The 24,909-nt window shown below is 39.5% G+C and overlaps 1 protein-coding gene across 3 annotated transcripts in view; it reads right to left on the bottom strand.

Annotated features, from left to right (window-relative positions):
- Positions 1-24,909, bottom strand: part of ntrk3b (neurotrophic tyrosine kinase, receptor, type 3b) — a 185,017-nt gene that overhangs the window by 88,282 nt on the left and 71,826 nt on the right. For all 3 annotated transcript variants that reach the window (XM_049465843.1, XM_049465842.1, XM_049465841.1), the window contains one exon: positions 6,581-6,649. In XM_049465843.1, the coding sequence (XP_049321800.1) occupies positions 6,581-6,649 (69 nt within the window). The remainder of the gene's footprint in view (positions 1-6,580; positions 6,650-24,909) is intronic.

Raw genomic sequence — 24,909 nt, 5'->3', positions numbered from 1 at the left:
CAGTTATTTTATACTAGAGCTTATAGATAGGGCTTGCCTTGCATAGTCAGGGCGCATTCCAAATGCACTCCTGCCATCAACGCTAAGCATAGTTTCGTTTGGAGAGAAATGCTACAACACCGATGCAGTTGAAATTCTATTCTTTTTCAGTAAATGAAGCAACATCACAGATTACTAATCATGAGAGAAAATATAGACTTTGGGACACTGGATTGTAAAAATGGATGCCTTACCCAAGTCTTGCTCACTCTTGAAACCTTGCGCTGCGTTCCAAGTAGCTGCCCGCAGATGTGCCGGATTAAAATCGGCGCGGCCAAATAAGAAAATCGGCCGATGCCGATTGATAAAAAAATAACAAAAATCGGCCGATTAAATCGGCTGGCCGATCGATCGGTCGGCCTCTAGTCTGCATTCATTTAAAGAGTGTAGGTGTAGTGTAGTTTAATTATTAATGGTATTAAAACACTCTGTTGGTTTTCTGGCAAATTCCGACCTTCAGGCACAGTCCACAGTTTTTTTCAGTAAGTCAGGATTTTGGGATGGCCACTCCAAATGCTTAACATTAGACTGCAACTACATTTGATGTGTGTTTGTGGGAAATGTCCTGTTGGAGCCCACACTTGTCTAAAACATCGCCCAAGCTCTTTATAACTCCATCTACTACTGTACTTGCAAAGTACCAGTTCCACTGACAGCAAAACAGCCCCAGAACATGATACTACCACTGCCATGCTTAACAGTTGGTACAATGGTTAACAGGCTGAATGCTTTACCTTTATGTTTATATTCTTGCCCATACTGAGTGTCAGTATTAAAATACAGAAGGCTATGCACATCGTTATTGTTTTAATGATGTTTAATGATTTATCCTTTTTAATGCACTCCTTGCCAATCCTGATTATTTACTAATTAAATAATCCAATTATTTAATTTGCAATTAATCAAGATTATTTATAATCATTACTACTAATTACTTGCCAGCTTGAGAACTAACAAATCATTGCTGACAGGCTGTTCTGATGTAAGGTAACATCCAGAGTAGAGCTGGGCAATATGGTTAAAAACTTAAATATATATACATCCTTGATTTTGGAATTTACAATGATTAAGCAGGTGTCCCAATTTGTTTATTCACTTATTGTACATAGTGTGTATAAGCCTTTCATGACTACTAACACAACCCTATATGGACATTGTTCTAGGTTGAAAGTTTATAAATATTAATTCCAATATGATCAGCAGTTAGTGATTTTTTTTTTGTAATTAAAGTTTTGAATTTTTTTATTTGATCGTGATTTGATAGGCAACACTACATAATGGCTTGCCCAAATCTGGAGGAAGTGTCAAGCCTCTGAGGGGTTCTGGGGTCCAAAACACATGAGGTAAGAATGGTTTGAGGTGTCTGTGCCATGAAAAATCACTAAAGCTAAAAAACGAAAATGCCTCCTTAAGGGCCTCTATCTGAAAACATCTTTCCCACAGAATTGGATGGAATATTTAAAGTTTAATATTAATTAGCTTTACTCTCTCGACTCCTTTGGCAACTTTGTCAGGACCCCCTTGGGTGTCATGACCCCATGTCAAGAACCCCTGATATAGAATATATCAATATTTACGATATACTGCCCAGCTCTAATCCAGAGCAATCCTGTCATAGGGCATAAATCAAAGGACACATCTGTGAGCTGAAACAATGGAATAGCCTATAGTGAATAATGGAGGGTCTGCTACAACTGAGAGCTTATACACACAGCCTTCAATAAAGACAAGGTCCTCTAAGGACAACAGCATGTCACGCCTTGGACCCAAGAATAGAATAACCGCAGTAAATGACATGTTGCAGTGGGCAAGCCTTATTTTTCTCCAGACCACTTTGGCAGCGTTCCCAAAAATAGCAAGAGCAATCCTGAGAAATGACATTTGTGGCAATGGCTCATCCTGCATGTTAGTAGTTCTCACCAGCAGGGCGACCATAATTTCACAACATTATTCAAGTATTCTGGCAGTTGTTTTTGTAATGATCACTGATACACAGCAAACAATCTAATGAGCAACAAAAACACAATAAAACCAGGAGAATTTCTCAATACAGCTATCAGCCTTACACCACATTTTTTCATATGTCCAGTACAGTTATCTACAGACCTTCTCTGCTTCTACACATATTTCCCAGCACATCCCCACAAGCTCTCAATTGGGGTTCTGGTGATTGTGTTGCTGTTAAATCACCTGACCTTCCTCACTCCTCAACCCACTCCATCATTTGATGAGTGGTCTTGTTGGCAGAACAAGTCATTTTTGTGTCTCTCCACCAAAAGCCTGCATTTGTTCTCAAAACAAGTCTCAAATCTACATAGCATGAATTCCACAGTTTAATGGAAATATTTCCTTAACATTCTGGTCCATATTGGAATGGTTGTATCACACAAATCCAGCAGATTTTACAGAGGAACTTTCATACTAAGGATCACGATATTAGAAAGCAACTGCACTAGTAACATTGCACTATTCTTTCTTATTGCAATGTATAATGCAGTATTAAAGAATACTGTAATGTTTTCCAGATTTAACCAGAACTACACAGAACTTAATAACCCAATATGTCACTATAGGCCATATTGGAGTAAAATACATTTCTTTGGTCTGCGATAAATTGGCGGCCTGTCCAGGGTGTATCCTGCCTTCCGCCCAATGTTGGCTGGGATAGGTCAAATTCTGACCCCTCATCTGTTTAACCACGATTCTGGAATCAGCTCCCCAGAAATATTCGTGCTGCAGACATAAAAGCTAAACTCTTTTAAATCTTTACTTAAAACTCATCTTTTTAGAGAAGCTTATTGCTGTTAATATACTTTTACTTGGATACCTTATTTTAATTTATGTTCCTCATCATGTTTTTTTTGTTTTTTTTAATACTTGCACATCTTTTATCTGTTACGTGTAACTGCTTGTATGCATGATTTTGCACTATACCTTCTGTCAAATGGCTGTGTTGTTAAGCGTTTTTAGTTTTCAGGAAAGGCGCTACATAAATAAAATATTATTATTATTATTATTATTATTATTATTATGCAGAGTCTGTGACCACTGCAGCCTCAGCTTTCTGTTCTTGTCAAACCACTATGCACTACAATTATAAAGCATGAATTAAAAACTAATCTGGTAGAGCAGGTTTGGAAGAAAATGTTAAGCTGTTGAGAAATCTACATGCATCAATGGAAGCTCTAGGGCCATAGTTAGTTACTGCTGCACTTGCATCCTTATCCACCATTTTTTAAATTGTTCTAGACATGAGTAGGTCTTGCCTCTCTGTTTCACACTGCATTGTAGAATAGTAGTGTTCATCATAACCACTCTTAACCACCCTTGATGTTTTTCTTTATTGTATAAAATTCTGAGTAAAGATCAGCAGAATACACAATTATCACCGAGCTTACATCCCCCACTTCTATCCTGATGGTTAATGTGAACATTAGCTGAAGCTGCTGGCCAGTATTAGCTTGATATTATGCATTACACTGCTGCCACACGATTGGCTGATTAGATGAATGCATGAATGAGTAGGTGTACAGGCCTTCTAAATAAAGTGCCGGGTGAGTGTACGTGCATATTTAGCTATTTATATCTTTATTTGCTTCTGACTCACAATTTTCATTTTTTATGTATTTATTTTGTTACATATTTACTTCAGTAATTTCATCATGTATATTCACAAGTGCATAAACACATTATCGCCTCCTGTTTGGAGGATTCTGACTCAGTGGTTGGACTGATTAGAGTGAGCCTGAATATTTTGGTGACAGTTTAAGCCATTATGTAACATCATCAAATCCTTGGGATGTTAACGTGCACATGGCCCAGGAGAGCTAAGCAGCGACAGGGCCTCTTCTGTCAGAGAAGATAAAGCCGAGGGTGCTGGGCTCAGGCGGGCCAGAGAGTGCAGGTGGGCACTTTATCAGCGATTCTCATGCTGAGCTTCAATGAAATAATTACAAACAAACTGCAACACCCACCTGGTAAATAAGCCTAATTCAGCGTGACTGCCGACATTTTCATTTCGGGAACAGAACGGAACTGCTACTTTCAACATTCGTACACTTTCCACGGACTAAAGTATTCTAGCCTGCTGTGCTTCTTCCCATAAAATGTGCGTAGATTTGTTTACAATAAACAGAGAAAACATTCAATAATTCATCTAGTTTTAGCCAAATACATACACTACAAGACCAGCAGCTTTTAGACAAATGCTTTCCCGTCCAAAATCAAGGGTACTGATTAAGAGTTTGTACTGTTTTTGCAGCGATATTATCTTCTACTCTTCTAAGAAGGCTTTGCACCAGACGAAAAAGAAAAAGGTTTCATTACTGACACACATACAAAAAAAGCTTCTACTGGTAAAAAGGTGTTGACTAGAGCTTCAGTAGGTCATCATCAATATGTTTAATAGAGCTTTAGCCCTTCAGTTCTTCTCAAAGGTATTCAACTTGGATTTGACTCATCCAAGGTGTTACTTGTTACTTCAATTCATCTCAAAGACATTGAACAAAGCTTCATCATTTCAGTTCTTCTCAAAGGTGTTTTATGACGCTTTAGTACTTTACCTCAAAGGTGAGTAATGGAGTTTCATCCAAAAGGAGAATCAACTGATAAAGGTGTTGACTAGAGCTTTAGCAGCTCATCCCGAGCACGTTCATATGGTTGTCAGTTCTTCTCAATGGGAATTTATCACTTTAAACTCATCAAAAGGGCTTTTCATGGAGCTTCAGCATTTCGACTCTTTCCAAAGGTGTACAATGTAACTTTAACACTTTAAATCCTACTAAAATATGAAAAGAAGCATCAGGACTTTGATTCATCCCAAAGATGTTCGATATATCTTCAAAACTTAAAACTTATATCAAAGGTTAAGTGGCGCTTTAACCATTCAATTCAAACCATACATGTTTAGTGGACCCTCATCACGTCAACTCATCCCAGAGATTTTTCATCGAGCTTCAGCATTGCAGTTCATCCCAAATGTGTAAAGTAGGGCTTCATCACTTCAACTCATGCCAAAGATGTTCAACACAGATTCATCATATCTATTCATCTCAATGATGTTCAATGAAGCTTCAATAATTCAACTTATCCCAAAGACGTTCAACATCCCAATCTTTGACAATGTCCCAAAGATGCATTGCCAAAGGTCATCTTAAGCTTGTGAGCAGCTGATTAGTTTACTGTCCTGTTCAACTAGTAAACCAATAATCTAACAAAAAGGCTGTGCACACATGCTGAAAGGGCTGTCTTGGTAGTTTAGGCCATACAGAGAAGGAGAACCAATCATGGAACCATTTTTCCAATTCCAGACCAACACAATTAACCCATCATTACTCTCCAAAGATCTCTGAAACCCAGCATGATTGTTTTGACTGGGAGGCACGAGAGTTTAGGATTGGAAGTGTCAAATCATCAGGAGTCGAGTTGTTTTACTAATTCCAGCATGGTATGATAACAGCAGTGCCTCCCTCGATGATCAATGAACTAACTCATCACTTTATGTACACACAGACTGCTCAAATATTCATGACAAACAAGAAAATGAGGTCAGGCTCCCAGCAGACAAAACCAATACATTTCACTGCCATGTCTTAATTAACCAGCACAAATGAGTCGGCTGCTTACGGCCGTGTAGCACAGCCCCAATGTTCAATCTCCAGGAGTGTGTTGCTTTGACACAAACACAGATTTATACTTGGGTGGGGGAGCCGGTGATGGTGCTGCATGTACAACTAACAAATTACCTGCTTTGCAATGATGCAGAAAATATTTTTAATCAGCGAGTAGCATCGTAATCGAGTACTGCTTGCGTAGGGTAAACGGTACTGCAATTGTGTAACACTCAGGATCGTCTGGGATGAGGGATGAATAACAGATTGAAATGAAAATTCCTTTGACTGACAAAATTAATCACAGATTAATCGAAACTACAGTTTTGTCCTCTGCACTTCAGTTAATGGAGAGATTTCATTTAGACATGTGTCTGTTGCTTGACTGTCGAGCATTTCCAATTAAAAACAGAACTACAGTATCTGTCATATGCTATGGACTCACAGCTACAGCAATCTGTGCCACATTATTCTGAGCATCGTGACCTCAGATAATCCCGTCAATGTACTGCGAGACCTCCTGACAAACCGTAGGTTGACAGAGCCTGACGAATCAGAGGCTTTTCCATGTACTGCATAGTGACTGTGAATCAAAATGTGCTAATCACTGCTAATCCTTCAAACCATTTCTACTAATCGCTATGAATTGTTCAAAGCACTGCTAATAAAATGGTGCATCCCCAGTGTATTCCAGAGGTTCAGAGTTCCTTGAGTCCATAAAAGTGGGGCTCAGAAATTTCTCCTTCGTTTTTATGTTCTATTTCGTTTTTAGAACAATTCTAAAATGTATCAATATATTTAGAATCATTTTAGTTTATAAACACAACGGGAGCTGTGAACAATTCTGCAGTTTTAAAATACATAATAATGAATCAGACTTAAAATTCCTAATGAAATTTGTTTAAAGACCCAAAATCTTTAAAGAAACTTACAGTTCAACCAGTTGCAGGTGATGGAAGAGCTGCCAAGAAAGAGTGGTGAGTGGGTTCTTGGACAAGTTTCTGAAAAAAAGAAGACAAAAAAAGTATTAGTTACAGCATATGTCAAAAACATTTATCATGTTAATGCAGTTTTATACACCTAGTTTTTATTGTGTTGCAGCCCCAGGGTCAATGTAGGTCATTATACTGTATTTAATCCTCTTATACACAAGAATTTATTTAACAACAGAAGACAGAAGTTACTCAAAATGTAAAAATATAAAATGAGTAAACACCTTGTCAATAAATACATGTATTTATTATTGTTATTATTTTTGTTTTTATTTTAAAAGTTCTTGGTAGTTATCCTTTTTGTTACCAGTTATGAGTTTATTAGTATCACGCCACCGAAACCCTCACTGACTGCTGTCATCCCTTTTCCCCTGTACTCATGTCTTTTTTTTTCTTTTTTGAAAATCCATCCATCCATCTAATTACCTAATTAATTAATTAATGATCAGGAGGTGTAACCTGCAGGACGGGACCTTTCCCCCCGGCTCTACAGTATACTTCACATATATACAGTTCTATTCTATAGTCTATAATGTACTCCTTAAATGGGCAGTTATTTTTTATAATCTATGTCAGGGGTATCCAAACTACGGCCCGCGGGCCATTTGCGGCCCGCTTCCTTTTTTGGAGCAGCCCGCGAGGTATTTTAGGAATAGAATGAAAGTTGGCCCGCTGTTAAGCAGGTTTTTATAATGTGAGATTCAAAGTTTGAATGCTAGGTGTCAGAAACGGGCCAAAGAGTCTAAAAGTGGAGAGGGTTTCGCATTTCTAGCGCAGAAAAACGGGCCAAAGAATCTAAAAGCGGAGAGGGTGCGCACTTCTAGCGCAGAAAAACCGGGAAAAGAGTCTAAAAGTGGAGAGAGTGCGCATTTCTAGCGCAGAAAAACGGGCCAAAGAGTCTAAAAGCGGAGAGGGTGCGCATTTCTAGCGCAGAAAATTGGGCCAAAGAGTCTAAAAATGGAGAGGGTGCGCATTTCTAAAGCAAAAAAACGGAGCAAAAGAGTCTAAAAACGGAGAGGGTGCGCACTTCTAGCGCAGAAAAACAGGGAAAAGAGTCTAAAAGTGGAGAGAGTGCGCATTTCTAGCGCAGAAAAACGGGCCAAAGAGTCTAAAAGCGGAGAGGGTGCGCATTTCTAGCGCAGAAAATCGGGCCAAAGAGTCTAAAAATGGAGAGGGTGCGCATTTCTAGCGCAGAAAAACGGAGCAAAAGAGTCTAAAAACTGAGAGGGTGCGCACTTCTAGCGCAGAAAAACAGGGAAAAGAGTCTAAAAGTGGAGAGAGTGCGCATTTCTAGCGCAGAAAAACGGGCCAAAGAGTCTAAAAGTTGCCGTAATTAAGGAGTTTAATATTACATCATGAAATTAAACATAAATTTAAAAAATCTTAGTTTACACAACACTGTCAAAGATAAAGATAGTAAGTCAAGTAAAATGGTGTGTAAATGAAATAATCAGGAAAAAAGTATTATTTAAAGTGGTATATTTCATTATTTGTTTTATTACGGAGTGTGGCCCGTGATATATTTCTCCTTCTGGCCCCCACCAAAAACAGTTTGGACACCCCTGATCTATGTACTCTATAGATTAGTCGTTATATTGTACTTTATAGGTTACACTATATGTGCACATTTATACTTCATACTCTTCACATAGTTTACATCTTAGATGTATATTTATATTCCATATTGTACTTCACACATTTACAGCTATACTCAAGACACTGTAGTATATGCTATAGATTTGCAGTTATACATTGTACTCTACAGTATACCTTACAGATGTACAGTTATGCCATATCTGCCTATTCAACAATCTAATATACTTTATGGATGAGCAGCCACCCTCTATAGTATACTCTGTAGATACAGCATTGTTAGTCTGCAGCACATCTTTTTTACATGCACAATTTCTGTTAGTCATCCTCTAGCCTGTCAGCCCTGGTCAGGACCTCTGCAGGCAATGTATTTTTGTTTGGCTGACTATTCTCAACCTAGCAGTGACACTGATGTGTGTAACAAGCCCGGCAACACCTCTGTGCCTGACACTCTCATACCAGAGCAGCACACACTAACATCCAGAGTAACTACCATGTCAGTGCCCCTGCTGTGCAGAGAATGGTTCACCACCCAAATAATATCAGGTCAGCGGTGGATCCGTGGATCTGTGGTGTTTTTTCTGTTTTTTTCTGTTGATTGTAGGTGCACACAACCCACAAATTGCACCTACACTCCTAAAATAAAGATGATGCCAGAGAATCACCACTTTTCGTACAATAACGAAGCTAGTTAGTAAAGCACTGAAAGACTGAAAGAACCTTTTTTTCATGTAAAAGTTAATAAGCACCTTACCAGTAAAGACATTTTTCACTATCACACACATCTTCATAAATGTGGTGAAATGGCCTAAATATTATTTTCACACTAAAAAACAGACGTCTTATAGCCTGTTTACACAATCTTTTTAATATTACTCATATTCTACATTCATCTGAACAGCTTCACATGAAGTTTCGGTTTCATCTTCTCCAGCACCACAGGAGCTATCAAGGAGCTCCAGTGTCTGCTAGCTTGCATTATCCTTAACCACATGTTTAAACGTGCTATTTATTTATATATTTCATTTCTTTTTACTTAATTTTAAAGCTGTTTTATCATCCTTTGACACTGAAGACGGGTTATGTGGCTGTGTACATTCATTTCATTACAAACAGGGGTTAGGATGTGTCTTATAATTTTGTGTGAACAGAGATATAAGTCCAAATATTTATGAGGTCTGTTACCTGTTATGAGTTTGTGAGTTTTTTTTTTTTACCAGTGAAACTCTCACTCACTGCTGTCATTCATTTTTGCTTCTGCTTACGGCTTTTTTTCCCCCTTTTTTTGAAGTAAAAGTCTTATGAATTTTAAGCTGGCTGTTCAGATGTTCAGCAGAGTTACACTGCTGCAAATAGGATCTGTATTGGATTTCAATACCACATATGAAAGTGGCTCAAAACGGAAATGGAAATATCAGATTTATCGGGTTTGCTGCCATTCAAACTGCAATACAAATTACATTGGATTGGATTTGCACCACTTTTACCTGAGTTTTTCTTTTACCTCTATAGCATCTTAGCATCCTTACCTTTATCTATATATTCCATATAGGATTTCACCTATATAGTAAGCCAAGCAACTCTGATAATAGATAATAAATTATGTTTGTATCACTCTGAATGCCATTGGCTATCAGAGATAATTTCATATTATTTGATTGAATAAGAATTTCAAATATAAGCCATTTTTTCAAACACAAGTGCGACAGAGTTAGCCAACACACTGCTGAAGGAGTTAACAAGAGGCAGCCAGGCTTTATGCAACAGGAAATCAGGGACAGCCTCCATCCCTGCCAGGAAGAGCTGAGAGAAAGGGAGCAGCTGCGAGGGACGGGGGTCGCTCCGCCAACTCAATAAGGATAACTCGAGCGCCTCCGAGTCGACAAATTCAAGAGGCAATGAAAGACTCGAGGTTATAAAAGCCAGACAAAGAGCTGGCCTGGGACTCGTAAATGGCTTCTAACCAGCAACACTGGGGTCATGCTTTGTCTAAGGGGGCATTAGAATATATCCGGGTGTTCCATAGTAAGACGGACATTTGTGGGGTGTAGTAAGTGCACTCACTACAAGAATGGAGGATGTATGTGTACAGTATATACCTGTACACCTATATATACCTCTTCATGAGATTGCCTAATCAGCCAAGCATGTTGCAGCAGTGTAACACATAAAAACCTGCAGATCTGGGCCAGCCACTTCAGATAATGGGGTACCAGGCGAGCTGGTGTGAGTATTTCTAGAACTGCTGATGTGGGATTTTCAGCACAAGGGTCTATAGAGCTGCTCAAAATGGTACAATTGCACAATAAAGGAAAAAGAAACATACAGTGAACAGCAGTTCTGCAGACATAAACGTCTTGTTGACTGGTTTGAGCTGGTAGAAAGGCTACTGTGAATCATATAATCAGTCTAGACAATTGATTATGAGGTAAAATGTATGCTGAAATGTATCTCAGAATGCACACATGGAGAAACCACACATTGAATCCTAATTAAGCTGAGGCTGCAGTGGGCATAGGGTCATCAAAACTGGATTACAGATGATTGGGTCAGAACACTTTGGATTATTGATATGAATTGATTATATATTTTCATGTCTGTTGCTGAGCATTGTTGCTGACCATGTGCACCATGGTCTACCATGGTCTAATGCCTCCTTCCAGCATAGTTTCATTAACATACTTAATAAGTTCAGTGTTCAAATGTATTTTTTCTATACTGCCCATATCTCAATTCAATATGACATCTTAGCAATGCAGTAAAAGTGAAGATTTGGAGTAAGCAAGTGCTCTTGAAAAATCCACAGACCCAACAATAGCAACCAGATTTTTAAATAAATGTTTCCAAAATCTTGTGGAACTAAGTGGATTCCCCTTTCTCAATGTTATTCATTATGTGGATTCTTTCCAGTGCCGGGACCTCAGTCTAATGGAGCATCTTTGGGATATGGTAGAATGGAAGATTTACTGTAGGAAAGTGTTTCGGAAAAAAAAAAAAACATAGCAACCAGTATCTCAAAGGAATATTTCCAAGATCTTATGGAATCAATGCCATGAAGACCTGAGGCTGTTTCCAGAGCAAAGGGAGGGCCAGTATACCCAGTACTAATATATGGTAGTTTGAGCCTATTGTGATATAAGGGCCAACATATGGTTTATCTATTATTTATCTATTAGACTTAAAATATTTTTAAAGGGTCCTTTATTTTTACAATAAATATATACTGTATATTACATTGGTGGAAATCCATGTGTATATGGTTACTCTTGTAAAGCACCTTTTGGACCCCACTATTATATGTTTTAAATGGGAAAGTACTTTAAAATACAATTTGCTTAGAGTTTAAGCATAAATGTCCTCAAATTAAAGCTACTTCCAAATCCAGTGTTCTAGTCTTTTTACTACATTTTGGAACATTGCTGTGAGGATCCAATTTCATTCAGTGAAAAGAGCGAACTATAGTGAGGTCAGGATGTTAGATGATAAAAACACAACTCCCAATGCATAGACGCATCCCAGAAGTACTTGACAGAGCACCATCATTCCAGAAAACACTTCAGTTCCACTGCAGTTCCTGTGCTCCACAGCTCATACTTAGGGGCTTTATACCTGCCCCTCTAGCCATTGCTTGGGAGTAGGCACAGTGCCAACAGTTTCTGCACCAGAGAGCCCTATTCTATTGGCAGTAGACTAGCACAGTTGGGAATAAAAAAGACCAATTCTACCTTCTAAAAATGCTCAGTTTTTGAGCAAACCTTGATGTACAGACCCACAACATGTAAGTGGGAGCCCAAAGCACCACAATGTAGCAAGAAAATGTACAGTTTATTTGAATAACATACAGGGTGAGTCAAAAGTTGGAGGACACCTTTTTATTTGAAAAACAAAAGGGAAAAATACATATCTGAATAGCAAGCAAATAATGTGTTACTTGCTACATCTGAAACATGGCCGCCATCTTGATGGCTGCCATATTTTGTTTCTCTTATAAAAGTGTCCTTTGACTTTTGACTCACCCTGTATTTATAAAGCAAAATGTTCTATGAAGGATTTCAAGGACTTAAACTCAAGTGGTGACACATCTTCCATTCATAACATCTTCATTAAGCAGAATTCTATAGAAATGTTATGTATTGGAAATGTCCATTCATGCCTTAAATAACAATGTTATTTAAGCAATGTTTTTTTTCACTCATTCCTGTTATATTAATACAATTCATACATTTATTTCATCCAAATCTTATTTCATGTTGCAAGTAACTGTATAAGCTATACATAAATACTTAAGTATTGCTTTATAAATACATTATTCAATGCTTATGAATGTGTTATGAAGCCCCAATTGTAAGCACCCCTCAAATATAGTTGTACTGACCAATCAGAGATTGAAACAGGCTCTTCTTTTCCTTTTTCGTTTTGGTAAAACAACAGCAAAGCATCGTGATCCGAACAAATACATTCTAGTGTACATAAATCACGAGTCATCTCGTAAAAGATGCAAATAAAATCCTAGCAGATATGATCAATTAATCCCATTAAACCCAGCACACAGCGCTACGTGTTCCTTGTCGTGCCGCACAATAACACCGCAGGCTTTTGACCTGTGCTTACAAAAGGCAAATTCAAATGTGACCTTTCCGCTGAACTTCACACCGCACCGCGCCGCTGACGGTAAATTCCGTGCTGATGCAGCAAGGTTGAGCGAACAAACAATGCTTACTACGAGTGCAGCGAGCGAGAGGCAGCCTCGCTACCTGGGATTAGACCGGGGAGTGTCGGAGAGAGAGAGAGGAGCGAGCGCTATCGATTTATCACCTCCAGAAAGCCTTTCTATAGACAGAGGGAAGGAGGGAGAGATGGGAGGATGTCTTTGGAGAAGCTATTTTGACTACATGACCAGCTCGTTCTCAGGGTCGTTAGGAACTCTTATGAGTTTTATAACAAGCGCAGCTCTCAGCCCGGGCCTGTCGCCATGGCAACAGGCTCTCTGATGCTAGTTGATGCAGTGGGCGGAGTTTGCTTGGCTTTGCATGGTCTCTGGTGTCATCGCCTACCCTCCCCCTCCCCTTTTTCTCACACTCACACTCTCACAGACACACCGTAGTGCTCATCTGGATTTTGTAGATCTCTTTTTTTTGCATTCAGTTGTTGTCTTTACAAAAGTCATTAAAGGCTTCATTGTTTTTAGACTCACTGTAGAGCACCTTTGTTTGAGCCCTACAGATTCAAGTACATATTATACTTGAATAGAGAGCAAAACTATGTGGCATTCTGGACTGATTTGTTTTGTTTGCTCTTTTATATAGTGTTTAATATCTTATCTTGTAATCGAGTCTAACTGACCTTCCTTCAGTTTCTTCAAGACTTTGGGCTGATGAATGAAATATCTATATTTTTTAGTGTGGTGAATCTGATATGTTTTTTTGCATTTTTCCCTTTGTTGGATCCACTGCAGACTCTCATTCACACCCTATAGGGTGTTTGCATGAATACAGAGCACTTAATTATCAAGCAGTCACTGGTGTATGTGTGTGCGTGTGAGTGTGTATTGTGTGTGAAGGCTGACTGATTAGGTTATATCTGATGTGTGAATGACATCTTCACCTCAAAGAAATGTCACAAAAAAATACACTGTACATCCTCATTTGTGGTGCTGCTTTGCCACATTTTTGAGCTGTAGTGCTAAGCGATATTTAATAATTCATAAATGAAAAATCACAATATTGTACAAGTACTGTATATCAGAGTATTATTTTGGAAAACCTAGTGCTCCCAATGCGTAGACAACTGGTGTTGTGTAGAAATTCGACTCTCCTTGGGTTCACACAGCAGTACAGACAATTGGACTAGAAATTAATTTGTTTAATGTAACAGTAAATGAACCCTTATTTATAAACAGTAATAAAGGGAGTCTGAGGATAATATTTTACTTATGTTCTGCTATGGAGCACATATGCATATCATATTCTGACAGAGAGAAAGAATTTGTCACAACACCTGGCAACCCCGGATCAGAGTTCGCACATAGGTTTGTTTGTTGTTGTTACATTGTATATATTTGGCCTAGTTAATTATGGATTCAAAATTCAAGTTAGAGAGTTTCACTACACCCGAAAAAAGCAATTTGTCGAACAATTTACAAACCAATTATTAGGAAGTATAGAGAAACTCTGTCCACATATATGATGACGAAAAAGTAAAGTTCTTTAGTCGCTCACTAAACTGCAGTGTGAAACCAAGACTAACCGGACCAAAAGTAAACAATGTAACAAAAATGTGAACCTCTGGTCTTTTGTGTGAAAACGCCTTAGAATCTGTAATTTCATGATAACCATAGTGCACTAGTTTGAGAGCTGTGTAAAACTGGGATTAAATCTCTTCTGCTTACATGAATAGAGAGCAGTTCATTAGCAAGCAGGAGCTGGTATGTGCATGTGCGTGTGTGTGTGAGCGCAAAGTGTGAAGCCTGCTGATTTATTAGGCAGGCTATATCTGACATGTGAAGAACACCTAAAGCTTCCAAGTCACAAAACGTCACTAAAAACATCCTAATTCATGGTGTTGTATGGCTTCATTGTTGTGCTGTATGGATGGGCAATATTGATTAAATTCACTATGCCTGTATTAGGGTACTGCAGGTATGAAGCATTAGAGAGTGTTTCTGATCAAATTAGGCTCAATTTCCAAAAACATCTATACATTTTTTATGTTATTTTCTTACAATGGTCCAGTTTTTGCCCTCTGATCTAATTATCTGTAAATACGCCTAATGGACAAACTGGGAATCCAGTGGAAAATGACCTTTGCTTGTGGTCCTTTAGGTTATGTTGTTCTTCTTCAGTTGCTCACCGACGTGTGTATCAGAACTTTCGAATCGCACAGTTCTTCGCGTCTGACACTCTGGCTGAAACTCCACCCTCTTTGACTACGTCTGCCTAACAACAAAGCAATCTATATTCTGATTGGCTCAATGAGTCCATTATAATATGCAGCCGATGGATTGGCAAGAAAGAGAAATACCATGTGTGGCGTGTGAGCGTGTGAACTCGCTGAGGTGCGAGTATTCTCTAGTATTCTGGGAGAAGATGATGGGCCTGTCAATTAAGATGGCGTGTCTCTCTGATTGCAAAATGGAAATGGAGCCAACATGGCGGACAATGTTGGCTCTATTTCCATAGAACAGAGAGTAATGGAACCACAGCATTGAAGTTGTTTGGTCTGTTTCTGCCAAGGCTGTGAATCACTTCAATCCTAGGTATAATCCCACCTTCTTACAATATAGCAGAATAATGTGTTAAAGTCTGATTCCTGAGAGACAATAAAAACATGGCAATATTAACACAGGGAAAGCTAACTGTTGGAATTAGACATTGAAGACGGAAAAGCAGTTTAGCAGAGAAAAATGACAATGAAAATGTGCTGTTTGTTATGGAAAGATATAGGTGGAGCTGTGCATTATACACAGTCATTGGGCAGCAAGGGAAAAAACGGTGGGAAATGGACAAACATAAAAGAAAGACAGTCAAACCAGTAGAATCACAGATTATTAATGTAAAGTATTTACATGTATAATATGTATGTATAAACTGTTTTATTGCCATCTGAAAATGCTCCTCACTGCTGGAGGCTGGCAAAAATGTCTGTTAATCATGACTAAAGGACACCAGAGGGCACTATGTAGAACATAGCGGTAAAAACAAAGGATCGGAACTGGATCTAACTCACAAATGTGAATAATAATCAGATTCTGATCCACTGTATTTCCTCAGGGCATTGCTAGCATAATAATAAGTATGCATGAACCTAAAATGCAGAAAAGAAACCTACTACTTGTTTAGCTTCTATGGATTTTGTATGTTTCACTAAAGCTAAAAATCAACAATGCGTAACACTTGTGTGAACAAATGTGTCTACACAGAAGTATATTGGTTAGGATGTTCTATCTTCCAGCACTGCAGAGCCGTATGCAAAACTGAGCAATTTCTAATAGTAGATGCTGCAGGATGTCAGATTGTCTACTTCCTGTCACGTCTTCACACCCACACGTTGTGAGCGTGTTCTGCTTTTCTTTCCCAGACCAGCCAATACTGTATCTCTGAACTGTAGGCTCATTGAATCAGCGCTTTCTAGAGATCAAGGCCAGTCAGAGAAAAGACGATGACTAATCTTTCCTCAACCTTAGACTAGCTCTTCCGAACAAGGGAAACAGCAATCTTAGCACTATTCAGCCTGGATTATGGGCTAAAAGAAATCAATTCCAGAATATTTTCGAATTACATTATATCACAGTATTAGACGCTATTCAATTTCTTATTAATAAAGTTAATAAACTTTGTGATTTTTCTCAAATACTGCTCACATTGATGTGTTTGGTTAAGTTTTGACTTTTAAAATGAAAAAATCTTATAGAGTACATATCTACTGCAGCGGCAAGAGGGACAAGGACACTACAGCACAAAAATGAAGCCATACAGCACCACAAATATGTTTTTTTATGACATTTTGTGACTTAGAAGCTTTAGGTGTTATTCACATGTCAGATATAGCCTGCCTAATTAATCAGCAGGCTTCACACTTTGCACACACACACACAAACACACACACACACACACACACACACACACGCAAAGGCTGCCATTGTATACTGCCATTGTATAAAATAGTATATTCTCATGCATACAATTATACACATTAACTAGTGCTGATAGTTTAGTTGGTGTAGTGTAGAGGATAACAACCCCACTTTCTGTGTGGCAGAATACTGTTCAATTCTCCACCTGGGCATATCAAACCATGCTACATCTTGGGCAAGGTATCGGAGAGTACATTCGCATATCTCACATTACCCTGTTCTTATAATTAGTTTCAGTAAGTCAGATTAGGGGGGTGAATCTTAGGGAGTTTAGAGCGCCTGTGTTTCAACACAAATATCAATATTTGACGGCATGTATCAATACAATACTACACAATCAAAACGATACTATATCACAATATCAATATATTATCCCACGTCGTCGTTATATGAATGGTAGATCGTCTGCACATTACGCTAGTGCTCTCAGATCAGCCTCAGTAACTATACAATCTGTCACACAGCTCCATGACCCGCTAAACTGGAGCTGGTGCTTCTGCACTAATTTGCGAAGAAAGTCTGTCATTCATTTTCAAACAGGGATTGATGTTGATTCCAGCCCTCCAGCCCCAGCGCAGAGGAGGAAGCTGCCAGGAATATTCTCTCAAAGGCTCCAAACCCAAACATAGCAGTGCTGAGTGGCGGCCTCAGTCAATATTCACAGATCTTTTCTCCAAAAACCCTCTTCAACCACTTTATTGTTCTAGTAGTTCGCATTTGCTCCCTAAGGGTTTTGTCTCCTGCTCTGATTGGTTACTGCCCCTTGATGCACCTGCTGTGTGTTGTAGAGGAGCTCATCCAACAATACGATAAAACACTAGAAAAATAATACCCTGGAAAATCATGTGGATGAACAGTTCGCTGAACTCAAAAGCTTGTCTACTACAGGAGCATCTGAGAGGGTATAAAAATAGTGTACTCTTGGCATTATTTCACTGGCCTATTACAGAATTAGAACCTTACTGTTAGTACTGAAGGAGCTCCAGGTTCAGCCAATTACAGAACTACATTATATCCACAATTACTGTCAGACTAAAAAAAAAACTACGCTCTGCAGATTCATACTGGATTACAGCTTACTTCACAATTCTGTTTTTCTTTCTGTCAGTATTAAAAGAAAAACCTATTGGAGATTCATACTGAATTTAAAAAGATTCATTATCTGGTTCCAATCCTGTTCATGTAGCTTGCCATTGGCTACCGGAGCCCTGAGAGAGCACAATTGGCATTGGTTCTCTCTGGGTGGGTAGATGGCACTCTCTCCCCTCATCATTCCTAGGGTGATGTCCGCAGCACAAGACGTCTGTGAGCTGAAGTATCGCAACCAAATTGCTGCACTTTCCTCCGAGTGCGTTGTGATGCTACTAGGCAATGCTGCATCAGCAGCAGTTCGAAAAGAGGGGGGTGTCTGACTTCACATGTATCGGAGGAGGCATGTGCTAGTCTTCACTCTCCTGGTGTTGGGGCATCACTAGTGATAGAAGGTCTTAATAAGTGGGTTGGGTAATTGGCCATTTTAATTGGGGAGAAAATGGAAAAAGTAGAAAAAAATTACTGTTAGACTTTTAAAACTACACACTGCAGATTCATACTGGATAAAATCACTCAAGTTATTGCTGTAAGAATATGTACACTAAACACATTTTAAACTACACACTGCAGATTCATACTGGACCAAAATCAACACATACTGCATTTGCTGTAATACTTTAAAGTTCATTTTGCTTGTATTTCCCCACATGCTTGACTGAAAGAGAAAGAAAAGAGAGGGGGGGGGGTGAAGTCAGATGATTGGGCAGCTTCGCTGGAAAACTGTGAAGCTGAAGGCCCCCCACACAAAGAGAAACCGGAAGAGAAACGGAGAAAATAAATGAAGGAGGAAGATGGGGAGGAGGTGGGTGCGAGGTTGTTCGACACGCAGGTAGAGAGGAAGTGAGGGTTTATATAGGTCGGAGAGTGGGAGGAGTAAGGGCGTGGATCAAACTCCTAAAATTAAGTTATAAAACTCCCCATTGGAAAAAATAACTATTACTTCATTAACCAGGCTGGATTTGAACAACCCCACGGTTATTAAATGAAACTATGCATGCTATTTGCTCATACAGATTAAATCATGGATCTCATCGATCAAGGCTTAAACTACACCACCTTTCCAGGTGAACTGAATTCAGCTCCAATAGGGTTTTAATCAGTAAGTGACCAGTGACGGGTATTTCTCTACAGGACAAAAAGAAGCATGGCTGCTCTTGAAGGTGACAGGCATGAACCCCATGGTATTTAGAAAATTCCACCCATTCGAGCATGAAGATAATGACAAACCTTTGAATTCGCAGCAGTGGACTTCCATTCTTTATCTCCTTTTTTGCTTCATTTGTGTAAGCCACCTGCATATTTAAAGGCCTGCTCTTTAAAAAGGTCACTACTCTTCTTCACCAGAGTAGAGCGGAAAAAAAATGTCAGCCAAAAAAAGAATAAATATATACGAAAAATAAATATAAAAATAAAATAAATCATTTGGTTCACTTGATGTGAAGAGTCATCCAGTATTTAGGGGCCCACTGAATGCTGAAATTGAAATACTGAGAGGTGCAGCTGAGGGAGGATGGAATAATCAGACAGGAAGAGCTTGAGTGTAAAAGACGGCAACCTGTTTCAAATGCTGACGGATTCCCAGCTGGGAACTAAGGGAATTAAGCAAAACTACACACAGTGAAGATTCATATGGGACTCAAATAGTTTTGTTATTATTACTAATATATTATTGGCAGAGTTTGATTTATACTGGATTTAAATCACTCTAAATTATTACTCTCACTGCTATCAATGTCTGATTGTACACACACACACACATGATAGATAGCTTTTACTGTCAGACTGTAGCAATTGCATTATAATCACTCTATTGCTATTGCTGTCAGGCATTATTAAATAACACAGAAAAACATATTATTTCTGGTTTAAATCCCTTTATAGCTGCAAAAAATACATTTATCAAGCACCATTATTGTGACCACTATGACCATGTCCTTGTATACACACACCTATTATCCATTTCTTTCAGCTCCACTGAGCCTATATAAGGGTTTTACAGCTCTATAATTACAGACTGTAGTCTTCAGTGGTCAGGACCCCACAGGACCACCACAGAGCAGGTATTATTTGGGTGGATGGTCATTCGCAGCACAGCAGGGAAACTGGAGTGGTAGTTTGTTAGTGTGTGGTGTTGTGCTAGTATGTATAGATCAGACACAGCAGTGATGCTGGGGTTTAAAACACCTCAGTGTCTCTGCTGGACTGATAATAGTCAGTCCACCAGCAGTGTCCTGCAGGCTGCTTCCTGTAAGCAGCCTCCTGTAAGCACTGATGAAGACTAGAAGATGAGCAAAACAGACTGGGCAGCAACAGATTCAGTGGAGCAACTATATGTAGGAGTGTCTAATAGAGTACAGCGTTTAAAAACTCCAACAGCGGGGGCGCCGAGTGGTCCAGCAGTCTAAAGCGCAGCCACTATGAGCAGGAGGTCGCAGGTTCGAACCCCAGCTCATGCAGCTTTGCCATCAAGCTGCCGGCGTTAGAGGGAGCAAAATTGGCCCTGCTCCCTCTGGGTGGGTAGATGGCGCTCTCTCCCCACATCACTCCTAGGGTGATGTCTGCAGCACAGGGCGTCTGTGAGCTGATGTACCGGAGCCGAGCTGCTGTGCTTTCCTCCAAGCGCGCTGGCTGCTCGGCAATGCTGCATCAGCAGCAGCTCGAAAAGAAGCGGTGGCTGACTTCACATGTGCTAGTCTTCACCCTCCTGGTGTGTTGAGGTATCACTAGTGATAGGGGGAGTCCTAATGAGTGGGTTGGGTAATTGGCCGTGTGAATTGGGGAGAAAATGGGAAAAATTATAAATAAAATCATAAAAAAAAAAAAAAACTCCAACAGCACTGCTGCGTCTGATCCAATTATACCAGCAAACACATACTACTAACTTGCCACCACCATGCCAGAGTCACTGCAGTGCTGAGAGAAATCCATCACCCAAATAATACCTCCTCTGTGGCTCTGTGGTGGTCCTGACGATTAAAGAACAGGGTAAAAGTAGTTAAGTACACAAAATGTGCTGATACGATCACTTGAGCTAAGAAAAGCACAATGAGTTTAGTAACAAGGAGGCGGTCATAATGTTATGCTTTGAACAATGCAGTATTTAGGGGCCCACTTAACACTGAAATTGAAATACTGAGAAGTGCAGTCGAGGGATGATAATCAGGCCGAAAGTGTTGGAGTCTAAATGGCAACAACCTGTTTCCAATGCTGTCGGATTCCCAGCTGAGATATTTAGGCACTGAGAGTTTAAGGGAATTGGCCTCGTTGCAGCAGATCACACAATGCTGTGCAGTAACTCTGTCATTAATATGGAGGGAAGCTGTTTAAAATGGATTTATTAGCCCTGAGTTTATGTTAAATAAGTCATTTTAACACAAACTGTACAACAGACTCTGTGAATGGTAATTTGCCTCGGCTACATAAACATTCAAGGAAAGCAGCTTTAATATGCAGCTCGGGTTGCCAAGACTTCACAAAAATATGGTCCAGTCTTGCAATCACTGCCTCATTATAGATCAGTGGTATGTAGAGGAGGGGTACGGACCATCAGCCGTGTGCGCTATCCTAAGACTTTGATCACAGGCCCATTGACTCTGTGTATGAAAGCGGCCATTCGTTTTACTGATTCTGGAGTCAAGAGAGCCACAGCTTCAGCTTAATAGTGAGGCCAGGAATGTTCCTTGAATCAATGCTAATAATAGGAATAAATACACCACTGAGGGACTACATTATTGGATGTTTTTTTTTGTGTGCTGCTGGACGCTGACTAGCCTCTGGATGTGGAATTATTATGTTTGGCTCAAATCTAAAGAGTAAACAAGATGAAAATATGAGAAGTGCTTCAGCTACCCACATATCCCTGTGTGCAATTTGCCCAAATGTATATTGTGTGATTGAATCAGTGCAAAATTGCATCGCATAAGTGCATCACGTAAGTTGCATCTCAGTAGGTTTAGAATATTAGTGTTCAACAGGGCTTTATAATGGTAGTAGAAAATTGCCCATATTTGATCAATTTTTATTTGAGTACTTTATCGCACATACAACAAGGCATCACAACACTGCACTGACTATCGCATATCCACTTATTGTGGATATTTGCAGCCAAGTGGAGGTGTCGGATTGCAGTGCTACTTAGAAGTAAGATAAAGGTTACTAGGAACAATAATGATGAAACATTTTGACTGATATGGGAAACTCCTGGTCACACAGAAGTTGTATCTAACACATGTGTAACGCATGTGTACCCCAATATGCCATATGTTGCAGCATGAAGTAGTAGAGGTTCCTAATTCATGCAGTTCCTGAAGATTTTGGGGTAGAGCACCTGCCCATGGTGTGTTCAAGGAAAGTCCTGAGACAGCAGCAGTATGTGTATTAGCATTGTCCTGTTGGAATAGCAAACAGCAGCGCTGCTGCCACTATGAACGGGAGGTTGCAGGTTCGAATCCCGTTTATGTAGGTCTGCCATCAGCTGCCGGTGCTCAGAGGGAGCACAATTGGACAATTGGATAATTGGATAGCCAAATTGGAAGAAAAAAATGGGAAAAATCAGAAACAAATGAAAAAAAAAAGGAATAGCAAACAGGACTGTGCATTTTCCACCAAGACAAAGGCAGAACTTGCTGTAGTCACACCATGACAGTCTAGCAAAACTACCCTCCTGTCAGGTTATTATTCTGGGTGCAACTATGTTTTTTGATGATGAGTGTATGTTGACAAATGTGTATTGCTATAAACAGCCTCACAGACACTTTTCCACCAGCCATTAGAACAAAGAATGTTCTTTTTCAGTCAAAATCAAGGCAAATAAATGATTTCTAAACACGCCATATAACACTGACTGGATAACGAGGGCCCATATCCTCATCATCACCTTATTTAACAGCTACTGGTCAAATAAATAGATGTTAGAGGTGGTTAGTTCTAATAGCGCTTAATAATTATTTATTCACCCAAGCATACTAATAAGGTCGTAGATTAAAGTGTTACCTAAGAAGTCCCTTTGATCCTTGTTAAGTACAATCACTACCCCCGCATCTGCATGCAAAACAGGGAGTAAAGAATAGAGACCCTATTTTGCCACATTAAGAGCTTCGGAGGCTGTAGAGGCTGTCGAGGCTGAAGAGGGGCGATGCTGCAGCAGCCTGATGATACACCACTGCATACTGGGATTTACACCATTGTTATCAACTCCTTTAACCTAGCAATCATGTCATCAGGCCTGCGCTGTAATGCAGTTAAAACCTATAAGCTGTCTTATACATAATAAACAGAATGTAGATGATACACAACCCCACATTAGAAAATGCAAACAAATCTAAAAATGCAGTGTTTATTACATTTACTTTGACTTTTATTGCATTGCAGACAGTTTAACCGCCCTGAAAAATGATGTTTTATCAGATCAACCTATTTTTCTTTGTTAATAAACACGCTTTTCAACATTTTAGGCCTGGAACATGTTTAAAGTTGTTTTAAAAAAATGGGGCGGTAAAGCATTTTTTCACATTGCAATACTGACTCTCCTTCTCACAACACACAAAAGACGTTTTGGCATCAAGGAGATCCCAAGTGATTTCAGTGATTTCAAGTACTTCAGGTGTTATTTTGTCCCATGTCTTATTTTGTCTTTGGTTCACAGCACATAGCATCCATTTGTTCCAAAAAAAAAAGAGACTTGGAATACCGATTTGCCTATGCACAATACACCTTTCCACTATGGGATAGTCTATCCCAGGTGCAGCTGAGCCCAGAAAATTCAATAACGCTTCTGGTTAACATGGTTAATATAAGGCTTCTGTTTTGCACAGTAAACTTTTAGGTGTCATTTGCGAAGGTAACTCTATGATGTAGAGCTTAAAAAAGGTTTTTTTCAAAGCATTCCTTTGCACATGAGATTCTATCAGCTATTGCTGAATGTTGGTGCAGTACATCTTGATGCAGAGATAAAGCAGAGATTAGGCTTAGGCTTGCACCCTTGCCCTTTACTACACTAGTTAAAGATATTATGCACTATCCTGCATGTGTAACATGACTCAAATGTTATTGTCACTATTAATAGGAATGTTATCAACACATAAATATAAGGCATTTGTACATCATGCATTATACATCAAATCACATGAGTAAGCCTAGGCCCATTAGTGACCACTAATAATAATATCATGTAATTTCCTGAACTGGTTCAGAGATTTGATAGCGGTTCACTGTAAGAAGTGCTCGGTTACTCGTTCACTCGAATCACGTTCAAGTTCTTGAGTAATTCGCAGAGGTAATTCATCTGAAAAGGCTCTCTTTGATCCCAGGCCTTTAAGGAACTATTCTGAATGGCCATTCAGATTCTCACACTTCTTGTAACAAGCCTAAAAGCAAAAAAAAAAAAAAAAAGAAGAAGAAAAAAATAGCATCATCTTGCCATTCAAACTCTAAAAAGCAACGAATCTAGCATGCACAAAGTCATTTCAAATCAGCCTGCAAACCCCTCCAAACCAATTCTCCAGTCTTTGTGACTGAGCAATGAGTCAGGCCAAAGTTAAACTGCCCACACTTACTGAGTGACTGACTGAGCGTCTTCTGTTTACCACTAGAAAAAAAAAAAACTGACCGCTGTCATGGAAAACACAAAACAGGAGCTTAATTGCTTCGCCCTGGTTCAAGGGCTGAAGTGGAGCTCCACCGGGAGATTTCTTTAGCTCGACCAAAGCTAACTTTTAAAAGCCGCCTCGCCACAGATGCGGCGCACCACCCACTCCGCTGATGCTCCTCTGCCTCTCAATGCGCCGAGGTTGAGTCATACAGCTGTCTATTATTCATAGCTGCAGATACCTGCTTTAAATGTAAAAAAAAATGACTGAAAGTCCTAAAAGGTTTGCCATCGTGTTCCAGGAAGGGGGGCTGGTGGGATGGGGGGGACGGTTGCTATTTTGATGTACAGCACAGTCTAATCTTC

Source organism: Astyanax mexicanus, chromosome 16, assembly GCF_023375975.1.
Source record: "Astyanax mexicanus isolate ESR-SI-001 chromosome 16, AstMex3_surface, whole genome shotgun sequence".
NCBI lineage: Eukaryota > Metazoa > Chordata > Actinopteri > Characiformes > Acestrorhamphidae > Astyanax > Astyanax mexicanus.
Note: the sequence above shows the minus strand (reverse complement) of the source record. Positions and strands in the feature narration are given on the sequence as shown.